This window comes from Mugil cephalus, chromosome 20 (assembly GCF_022458985.1).
Source record: "Mugil cephalus isolate CIBA_MC_2020 chromosome 20, CIBA_Mcephalus_1.1, whole genome shotgun sequence".
Taxonomy (NCBI): Eukaryota; Metazoa; Chordata; class Actinopteri; order Mugiliformes; family Mugilidae; genus Mugil; species Mugil cephalus.
In genome coordinates this window covers 19376331-19387347 of record NC_061789.1, presented here as the reverse complement: position 1 = coordinate 19387347, position 11017 = coordinate 19376331, and the positions used below count along the sequence as shown (strand labels likewise).

At 41.5% G+C, this 11017-nt stretch overlaps 1 protein-coding gene across 1 annotated transcript; it reads right to left on the bottom strand.

The window, feature by feature from the left end:
- Positions 1 to 224: 224 nt before the first annotated feature.
- LOC124997755 (glial fibrillary acidic protein) lies at positions 225 to 6555 on the bottom strand. Its single transcript, XM_047571724.1, has 9 exons — positions 6007 to 6555; positions 4373 to 4433; positions 4179 to 4274; positions 3888 to 4049; positions 3553 to 3678; positions 2784 to 3004; positions 2654 to 2697; positions 2238 to 2320; positions 225 to 2006 (listed from the first exon to the last, which is right to left on the bottom strand). The coding sequence occupies exons 1-9, from the start codon at positions 6525 to 6527 to the stop codon at positions 1965 to 1967; spliced, it is 1356 nt and encodes a 451-aa protein (XP_047427680.1). The 5' UTR covers positions 6528 to 6555; the 3' UTR covers positions 225 to 1964.
- Positions 6556 to 11017: the final 4462 nt, after the last annotated feature.

Below are 11017 nucleotides of genomic sequence, written 5' to 3'. Positions count from 1 at the left end.
GATAATGAGAATAGTGTGCCTGAAGGGCAGAAACTATCAGCTGCGATGAAAAGTGTCTGCCGGCTGCTGTCAGCCCTCTAATAGTCTCACGTTAATTGTCAGCATGTATCAGAGTTGATGTGTGCCAGAATTTAAATCAACAGAACAATGAACACATTAACTCTTATGAGATATTAATGGAAAGCAAGTTAGCGAAGTTTGTACAAAAAGCAAGAGGCATCTTCTCCAGCAAACAAAATATTTTATTGTTAACATGACATCGTAGGTCAAAACTAATGTTATATTCACATCTATCTAGAGGAAACATTCAAAAAAAGAAAAAAGAAAGAAACGGCGTGAATGCTAAAGAGTGCTGTGTGTTAAACAGGATAAGGGGTTGAGTGAAGGGTAGTGGAAATTGTGGAGGATAGAAGGTGGGGGGTACGAATCACTTTGTGTCTCTAATGACGAGCACGGACACAGCCAGCTTCGGTACAGCACTGCTCTCATTAGTGACAAGGCCTGTCAGCACTGCTTCACTCACAGGGGGCTCCAACAAAAGTCGCGGCTTGGATTACGATGTTTCAGCTGCTGTGTGTGTGTCCTTCTCCCCGGTCCTTTTCACCTTTTCACCAACTTCCTCCCCTTCTAAACAAAAACAGCAGTGCAGTGTTGTGTCGCTGGATTTGCTGGAGGTTACCACGGCAGCGCTCTTTTCTGTCTTTTGTCTCTCTCTGCTCTCAGGCCAAACTGGAAAGGTGGTCAGGCGGCTGGAGGGAAGAGATCTCGGCAGCTCCCATTCACAATATATATTTTTATATCACTATATCACTGTCAAAAATTGTGACGTCTCCAACTGGTTGCTTTCAAGAGACATGGACAGAAGATGAAGAATGGTAGAGGTAAAATAATGTAAGAAACAGGAAGGCCCTACACATTTGCTCTTACATATTTTGACTGATTTCAGGACACAGAGGTCTCCAACTCTGTTCATGGGACAACTTCTTACGGGTAGTACATGGAAACAAAACTAGTCAATCGCAAAGATTGACACTCGTCCAGAAAAAGACATTAATGCCAATATTTGGAAACAATCAAATAAAAGCAAATCAGATATTTCAGTTTCCTAGAATTTGGATTCAGAAACTGTGCTGAATTTTTGTTCCAGAGACTTTCGACATTTTTGGATGCCTATAATTTGTGTTTGTCCCCCGGTACTCATGTACACTCTTTAAGGAGTAGAAATCATTAATACACAGTAGATAAAGGTTACTGGTGTTAGCAAACTCCCAGAGCAGCCTGGGAACAGGTCTAATCAACAAGAGATGAGGCTCACTGAAAACACCTGTGCCTGTGCGCAGGCCTTTCAACTCAAGAAGCAACACACAGGCGGTCAGCTGCTACTACAAAGGACAAAATATATATAAAATAGCACCCGACAAAGGATTAAAACCAGCACAGGTTCACCTGTCTTTCTGCCAAATGCTGCTGTAACATACACATGCCTCTGTCCTTACATAAACCCTGTTCTGTTCTGCGAAAATCTGCAAACCGCCGCTCCCTCCCGCCATTTTTCACATACACAAGACATGACCACACGTCAGCCTCCACCACGCTACGTATTAGCTGAACTCAATCACTACATATCAAGGCCTCTTCTAGGGCAGCTAATCTGAATCAAAGCTACAAATCTGGTCCGACAGCCCAGGTTAGAATACATGAAGGTTATCGTTCATTTCTAGTAGTTCAGTCTGTTAGTCACAGCTGTACAAAAAGCTACATCTGTGTATTTGATGGTTATGCCACGACTGTAAGACAGTAAACAGATTAGCTACCAGGTGATGGTGAAGTGAGATAAAAAATTAAATTATTTAATGACTCTGGTTATACGATGAAGCTGTTGGGTTTGGAAACAAAAAGTATGTTCATTCAGGAACCCCACATTGTGACGGAGGACGAGAAGAGAGAACACTGATCTTAAAACTTCAAGGAAGGTCTTTGTGTTCAGTGGTTGATTCCTTAATGATCTGAAAGGAAAAGAGATCGTGGTTAAAAATAGAAAAAAGAACACATCCCTGGTGGGGTTTTTGTGTTACTTTCGCAAGGCATCAGGTGTGCTGGGCCACAGTGATTGTGTGTGAAAACCTGCAGAAGGGTTCAACATTGCCCTCCAGAGGGAATGGGTGATTGGTGCAACGTGCAGATGATCCTGCCTCTGTGTTAATGAATTTAAGTGGTGATTGAGTTAAAACACACACCTCCCCATCTCTGGTCTCCACAGTTCGAACCAGGATGCTTCTCTTCACGTGGGCCTCTGGGGTTTTAGTATCCAAATTAGTTTCTAAGACACAGACATAGGAAGAGAGGAGAGATTTTTTAAAAAGCATTTTTTTTTTTACATTTTTATCCTTGGTTCAATTTTTTATTTATTTTTTTTTTCAAGTACAATTAGACTATATTTACAAGACAGCTAGAGAAGATGATTAATTTTAGTGACGTTCTGATCTCCTACCTAGAATCCATTGGGGTTGCATTTTGCGTCCCAAAACATCTATCTTAAAATCAAATCACTAAATGTCTTGTTTTACACACATTTTCAGTCCTCATCTACTACCAAACCATTTTAAAACCAAATCATTTCTAAAAAGGCATATGCCTTTTGGGGGTCGCTGACCTCTAAACTGCAGGTTGGAAAAGCTCTGGACTGGAATGGTGATCCTGGACATAAAGAGAGAAATAATCAACGTCATATACTCTTAATATCTTCTGATGGAGACAAACATTTTTTCCAAGCTCTGGCTCACCTGCTCTCCTCCCCCTCCAGTAGTTTTCTGTAAGTGGCAATCTCAATATCCAGGGCCAGTTTGACATTGAGGAGGTCTTGGTACTCCTGCAGGTGCCTCGCCATCTCCTCCTTCAGAGCCTGGATATCCTCCTCCAGGTGGCTCACTGTATCCTGGTAACCAGCTGTCTCCATTGCACAGCGTTCCTCCATCTCCCGGAGCTGACGTTCCATGGACTCGTTCTCAAAGAAGAGAGTCAAGACCGCTTAATTAAGTTTGCTGCTGAGCGTCCAGTAATGACCACTAGCATCTGACATAGATAAAACGATGTAATTTAAAATACCACTCATTAGATTTTAAATTATGCTGCGTTAACAGAAGCTTACTACCTGTTACTATTACATTTGCTGTTTTCAATCTACTGTTTTTTCTGTTGTACATAAATTACTTCCACTCTTTTCCCCACTAGCTTTGTTTGTCTGTTGCATTTGGCTCTTGTTCTGAAAGTGACAGTGCAGAATAATGATCCCAGCATGCGGGCATGATGGTTTCCTTAGTAAATAATGTGATTTTGCCCTATCTCCTGCAAACAATGGCGCTCATTATCATGAAATTGGACTAATATTAGCCAAGCATACGCATGTCTGTCTACTAAACAGGCAGATGAGTATTACACAGTGGGGGAAAACCAAAGCTGAAAGTCAGCGCTTCAGCTGCCGAGTTCCAGTTTTAGTCGAGTGATAACTAGTTCAACATTTTTCACATCGTGTTTTTCTCTTAATGAGCTTACTGTGCCACGGAGAGCCTCCAGGTCACAGGTCACCACTTGGATCTGGCGGCGATATTCGTTGGCCTCCTGCTTGGCCTGGCGCAAGGCTTCGGCGTTTCGACCGGCTGCGTCCGTCAGGTCAGCAAACTGTGCACAAGAACAAACAGTCCAACAACCTGTTTATATGTCTGACGTATAAATGTTAATGAAGACATTTATTGGGTCACACATTTTTCCAAATTACTCGTACATAAACTCTCTTTCAAAGTACCATGAAATGTCCGTCAAATATCACTTGGCTGTGTTATGTTCTCAGCCTTATGTGCTTCATAAAATACATATCTGATTCTTCTGACCTTGGATCGGTACCACTCCTCTGTCTCCTGCATGTTGGAAGTGGCCATGGATTCATATTGGACCCTGATGTCTCTTAGAGCAGCAGTCAGGTCTGGTTTAGACACATCTAGGTCAACATGGACCTGATGGGCCATGATCTGGTCCTGTAACTCACGTAGCTCCTGCAAGGAAAGGAGTTTAAAAAGAATGAGTTGCACAGACGTTCGGCCTGAGCAATTATTTTAAAGAAACGATTCCTTTAAGTTGCCTTACTATTCGTTCACTTTCTCCCCTTCAATTTTCATTCTCACCTCCTCATGAATTTTCTTCAGGAAGTTTATCTCATCCTGGAGGGCTTCAATCTTCCTCTCTAACTGGACGCGATTTAAAGACGCTTCATCCACATCCTACGTCAAGAATGAGGCACACGCAGATTAGAGACCAGCCAATCAGACATAACGAATGTCTCGATTGTATGAGTTATTGCTTCAGGAAATAAAATAACCTGTCTGAAGACATTCAAATTGTTCTCTGCATCCTGTCGAAGACCAATCTCATCTTGCAATCTACAAAAAGGACAAAAGCATTGAAATCAAAGTTCCTCTCGGCTGATCACAACCGGTCAGAAAATATGCACTACACATCTTATTTCTCCACAATTATTCAAGACAAATACTTTTTTCTGGGACTGATGTCACATTCAAATACAAGTCAGCAAAGAAGATTTGCTATGTTGAAGCAGCAGCGTAATATCCCACATTTGCTATGTTTTACTTAAAAAAAACAACAAAAAAAAACAGCAGTAACACAAATGAACATCTCCTTTGTCAAGAATTTAACAGACAAAAATCCCCCAACACTGGAAACATATTCCAAGCGTTTCAGTAAAATCTTCACTCTGGACTGAGCCCTCCTGCTGCAAAGGATGAGTGGGGCTCAGCTGAAAGGGCAGCTTACGCATCATTACACATTCACTCCAATCTAACAGCCATGGGGCTTTCCCACGGGATGGAGTTCACACATACACACATCGAAGCATCCATGTAAGCACAGACTCATGCACTGACACCACCCCTACGATCCATCTGCCACACACACGCACAGACGTGGAAGCATAAGATCCGGGGTAACATCTGTACAGATTCACGCAGTTTGCTGAATAGCGTGCTTTAAGGACAGCAGCATGAATTACAAAAGTGACCTCTGACACTCTCGGCCACGGTCATCACTATTCACTATGCCTTCTTTCAGAGGGCAAGCAGCTGTGTGGTAATCAGAGAGTCAGAAGTAGACCTTTCCACCCCCAGAGACTTTCAATCACTCACTCTCAAGACTAAATTAAATTATAGATTCATGTCGTGTGTCCACCTCAAGTGAAATAAAGATGAATATGCGATGGTGGTGAAACTGTGCTTTGGAGTAACGGGGCACAAGAGAACATCTGCCAGGCTGCCTGCTCTCTTTGTGGAGGGCTGCCATTGTGTTTGCCTCATTCCTCCACACTCACACAATGCAACGAGGGGTTCAGTCAGGATCAAGTTTGTAAGGAGGGATCCAGGGGTAAAGCTCGAGCGGAGCACCGCGGCCTGCATTCCAACGATCAGAAACAAAGATAAATCTGCATATAAATGCATCGGTAAATAATAAAAAAAAGTTTCAAAGTTTGTCTTATTTTGCTCTACTATACATACAGCCTAGCTAGCTGAATTTGTTTTTCCTGGTGTAGTGAGTAGATCTTACAGGATGCATTACTGGTCCTGCTTTGACTTAATGAACAATGTGCCAAAAAACAAAACAAAACAAAACAAACAAACAAAAAAACAATATGTATAAAAAAGGTCTAAAATTCTTTTTTTGTTATTGTTATTTCCTTTAATAGTTAAAGCCATTTTGTTTTATAGGTGAAAGATTCTTTAGTTTAGACTTTTTAGTCTGATTTAGAGTTGACTCATGTCCAATAGGTGGAACTGAAACCTTGGTGCCAACTGTAATATAAATATTTTTAATCAGAAGAACAAGCAAGTTCAAAAAGTCTAAAGACTATGGGCAGATGAGAAATAAAGGTGCTACACCACGTTCTGTCGGGCCTCACACAACATGATCTGCCACCCACAGGCGTCCCACCCTGCTTTCTCATACCTCTGCTTCAGTGTGGTCACGTCAGCTGCCAGGTTGTCCTTCTCAATCTCCAGCCGAGCCTTGCCAGCAGTGAGACCATCCACCTGCCTTCGTAACTCTCTTAGCTCCTCCTGGTAGATGTCACCCAGGTGGCTGGGTTCCTTCCCCTTCAGCTGGTTCAGCTCCGCCACCAGCACCTTGTTCTGCTGCTCCAGCAGACGCACCTTCTCTATGTAGCTGGCAAAGCGGTCATTCAGGCCCATCATCTCCATTTTCTCATTGGTGCGCGTCTCCTTGTACTGGGCCTTCATCAGGGAGTCAGCTGAGAAGTCCAGCCGGTCCCCGGGGCTCCCCAGCAGCAGGGCCGTGTTGGTTGAGCCCAAGGAGATCCGGGATATGGGGCTGGAGTGGGTCAGGTTGCGAGGGGTGCCATGCCAGGACAGACGGCCTGAGGAAAGGCTACTGATTCTGACTCCTGTGCTGCTCGAGCCCTGAGGCCCAAAGCGCTTCCTGTACGAGGACTGGGCCCTCTGACTCTCCATGATGGGGAATGAAGCTTGCTCAGGGCACAAACACGGCTTTTATAGAGGCAGGCAAGCCCCCCAAGTCCAGAGTAGAGAGGCCACAGGGTGGGGCAGAGAGAAGGGAGGGTGGCAGGCAGTGAATGGGACAAAAAGGGAGACCGAAGGGGTGGTTTACATGACACTCAAAAAACTGTGCGCCAGGGATTGTCTGTGTTCGTCCACTCAACTACAAATGTCTCTTGGCTTTCTCCCCCTCCCCCTCCCTCACCCCCCTTCTCCCTCACTCTGACTCACTCTCTCTCTCACTCTTACTTTCACCCCGTTTTTTTGTCTTTCTCTCTTTCTTTCTGTTCCAGCTGAATGAAAAGGAATTTGTGTGACAGGGCCTGGCCACCAATTCAACCTGGCCACACATGCACTCCCACAAAAACAGACGAAGTTTGATCAAACATGGGGCTCTCCAACCAAAAAAGAAAAAGAAAGGGGAAAAAAACAGCTGCAGATTGAAAGATGAGGCAAATGTTTTACATGCAGAGAGTGGCTTGTTAAATGCATGCTGACTAAATATGCAAATATCCCATAATCCTGTAGGATTCTCCATCTGGGCTCAAGCCCAGGTGCTGACGTACAGGCTCATTTGCTTGGAGAAAACACGTCTTAAGCTGTAAAGCTAATATATTATCTGACTCAAGCTGTTGGTAAGAGGAGTCTTGAAAGGTATATTTTCTAACATGAACATCTACATTCATCTGACACATGCCCACTTTTATTATAAGCTGAGAAATAAAGTAGTCAAGGCTCCCAGTGAGACTGTAAGGCTCCGGGGTGTTCTCCAAGCTTGGGTTATTACATGTCTTTCTGGTTCCAAAGACAGATGGATGGCTGAGAAGAGAGGGGTGGTTGCGGGGGGATGCAGGGAGGGAGAGTGCAGACTTAATATGAACTCCAGGAGGACTAGCAGAGGCTGCATTACAAAACCATTTTCATCCATTGCCTTGACAACGGCGAGGCTGGTTACAACCAGAGCACTTCACCTGATCTTTCTAAAGAGGCTATGATTCGTAGGGACAACTTTGCATCCAACGGAGTATTTACTTTTGCAAAAGGTCTAACTACAGAGACGAGAAGAACTGGGGCATTACAGTCCCTCCACAAAACCATTATTTTGTCAAAGAACACATTTGACAGAAGCAGTGAAAGATTGATAGACGTGCAAAAAATATTGCTGAAAACATCAATCTATGCCATCATTAAAATGGATTATAAACATTCATTATGCACTCTTTTTTTTACTTCACCCTTGAAAAACACTTTTTTTTCACTAATCTGTTCAAGATGACATTTTTCCAGTGGCTCTATTTACTCCACTTTTTGCCTTTCTTTCCAGGCAGCTGTTGTATCCAATAACCCACAGTAACTTTGAGAACAAGTAAATCATATTAATAGTTGCTGTGGTTGTACAAAAAAAAAAGCCAGTACGTTTAAAGAGCCTTTGGAAAAAGTCCACAAATACATCTAAACTGATCAACACATATGACAAATGTACTTATTACGTACTATTTTATCTGGAGTTTACAAGAAAACGGTCATTTAACTGCTGGGTTGCTGCAGGTAGTCAAACTACAACAACAGTGGTGCACAAAGGACATCTTTGTTATTGGGTCGTAAAATCACAGGGAGTGGAAGCCAGTGGTACTGGGAGACAGTGAATAAAGCTCCTGTGACTCTACTATCTGGCCTCTGAGTGTTGTTGCTATCAAAGAAGAAAAACAACAACACAGTGTCTTGAATTCCAATTGGTCTCAGTCAATAGAGGTTAAGCGGGAAGGCGCACTGTAAGTCTGGCAGAGATTTGTTGATTTAAAAGGCTCCATCTCTAAGGAGTAATGGCACGGCCGCATCATTAAGGTGACACTAATTGTTTCGGCTTTCTGGATTTTTAGTCCATCACTGCCGTTGCCTCAGATCTGGTCACTGAGGTAAAACGTCCCTGATGATTAAACATCCACAAAGTGGTGGCGCAGACCTCTGCCTCTCCTCCCTCCTGGCTGCCGGAGTCACTGAATGGCCAAGTCAAACAGCTGATTCATGCGTTCAGGCGATCTCATCTGCAGGACTTACAAGGAGAAGGGGTGCAGGGCAGAATTTTAATGTTGCTGGACTGATCTTAGGCCAAGGTAACATGGCTGTGTGCTCTGGTATGTGACCGCTCTGGCATTTCACGCCCAGAATCCCTACATGAACTTGTAACGTAGACAGTACTACAGACTAATCCTTTTTCACCTAGACAGGAAAGGGAGGGGGCGAAGGAGGAGATAAATTATACACACCTGAGGTGATGGAAAAAAACTGAACTAATGGGGCAGGCATGGGGCAGAACAGAGAGAGTGAAAGAAGAAAAGATAACAAAGAGTAAGTCTAATTTTTGGGGAAAAAATATGTTCAAAATGTAACCAATTACTAATTTTAATGTTAAAAAAAGAAAGAAAGAAAAAAAAGAATTGTAACCAAAATCCGCTCGGTATACCAAACTATATTAGGAGAAAGCAACTAGTGAAAGAAATTTCTGGAGTTGCTCAAATGAAGCTGGATGAAAATGTGGACTTTCTCTACAATTCCGGCACAGATAAATTCCTGGACTGGACACTGGACTCTGGACTTGAAACTAAAGACTGGGACAGACTCTGGACTGGACTGAACTGGAGACTGGACTTAATGGGAAGTGACTGTAATGATGAAAGCTGAGTAACTTTATATATGTTAATTATAAGGTGTTTAAATACAGATAATTTAATTTATGAAAATGAATTTAAACTGGTTGTGTTTCTTTTGATTGCTGCATTTTGACAAGTTATAAAATATGACTTACGTCCTCGTCTGGCGCCCAGCTATAATTTTGATTAAGTCTATGCTAAACTCAACCTTGCTGATATATGTTATCATTTTGAGGATTTTAACCCTTTCAATGCCAGTTTGATTGCTTAATCTCAGAGTCATGTCACAGTATAATCAGTCATTCTGCAATACTAAGTTTTGATTATTTGTCTACTGAAAACTATTTGACCACTAAAAATTTGGCTATTTTTCTCAGGCTTCTCAAGATTAACAAATGTGGTTATGATGTCAGTCAGTGAGACATTTTTGTCCACTAATGACTCCAGAGAATAGTACATTTTCAATCTGATGCTTATATGTAATATGATACCTAAGACTGATTTGAAAAACAAACAAAAACCTTCTTCCCAACATGAGTTTATCAGTCAATCATCATTTAAATTTTATTTATATGGTGCCTTTCAAAACAAATGAATGCCATTCAAAGTGCTTAAAGGAAACGGGTTGTTTTTTCCATAACAACAGTGATTTTGAATAATCAAACTTACATTTAAAGGATTAAAATTGGATTTTTGGTAGTTTGCTGACGTAGTTTAAGAGATTTATGCAGAAAAACAAATATTAATCAGTTAAGTTTTTATAGCATCTTTTTGGAAATAGACACATTTCTCCTTAATGACTCAAGAGGGTAGTAATTATCTTCAGTGATCTGTTTACCTATTAGACTTTTTTTTTTGGAATTTCAAATTTTGTATAAAGAGATACTTTGTTTAAAAAAATGTTCCATATACACTAACACAGCCAAAGTGATACCAGATGAAGAGGAAGAATCTGCAAAAATGTCCCTAATGATGCAGTGGAGCTTCATCTAAACAAAACAAGTAATGACAAACAATGAAGAGAAAAAGTCACTCTCACAAACCGTGAAATAATTCCCTCTGTCATTTGTACATCAGATGATGATTTTGGAAACTTGTCGGTTCTCATTAGCATCACTATGACAATAAAGTTTTATTTGCGGGCGCCTTGATAACATAAAACATAAGAATAAAACATATAATAAATTCTAATCAAAACAGATTTAAAAATATTTCGAAATGAGATAAGAGAGAAAGTAGGTTAAATGGAGTAAGATGTGATTTGAGTCTGGCTTTGAAACTTGTCAGTGTCGGCTTTGAATGTCAGATGGGAGTGTGGAGCTGGGCGACAGAATGCAATAATTCATTTAATCAGTCTGACTCCACTGGCAAAACAAAAACAAAAACATTAAACCCCTCTTCTGAGAAGAACCTCTTGTAATTTCCACCACAGTTCATCCAATGAGCAAAGGCCAACTAGAATAAATGAAGGTCCTTTAAGTTATGAACTAATTAAGACACACTGTGTCAAGACTGAGAATGTTATTTTGAGTCATTCTAGTTTCACTCAAGCCTAAAATTGGTCTTATTTCCAGTCTGATGAAAATAGTGTAGTTGTGTTTTTATTAATGGCCCTCCTTGTTACAATTGAATCATTCTTTAACCGGCCCTACGCACCCCAACGTAGTATATCTGATGTGCAGTGCTTTTGGCTGTATTGGGGGACATTAATTGAATCTCATTTGTCAGGACCAACTATAAATTGACCATCTAATTTCCAAATGCTTCAGTAATCTAATATTATAATGAATGTAT

What these genes read in the sequence shown, in the direction of transcription:
- LOC124997755 (XM_047571724.1), bottom strand. Translation starts at nt 6,527, where the DNA reads ATGGAGAGTCAGAGGGCCCAGTCCTCGTACAGGAAGCGCTTTGGGCCT. An exon ending in ATTTGAATGTCTTCAGACAG is followed by an intron (nt 4,275 to 4,372) that starts GTTATTTTATTT and finishes TTCTTGACGTAG; the next exon opens with GATGTGGATGAAGCGTCTTT. An exon ending in AGGAGTGGTACCGATCCAAG is followed by an intron (nt 3,679 to 3,887) that starts GTCAGAAGAATC and finishes TCTTGTGCACAG; the next exon opens with TTTGCTGACCTGACGGACGC.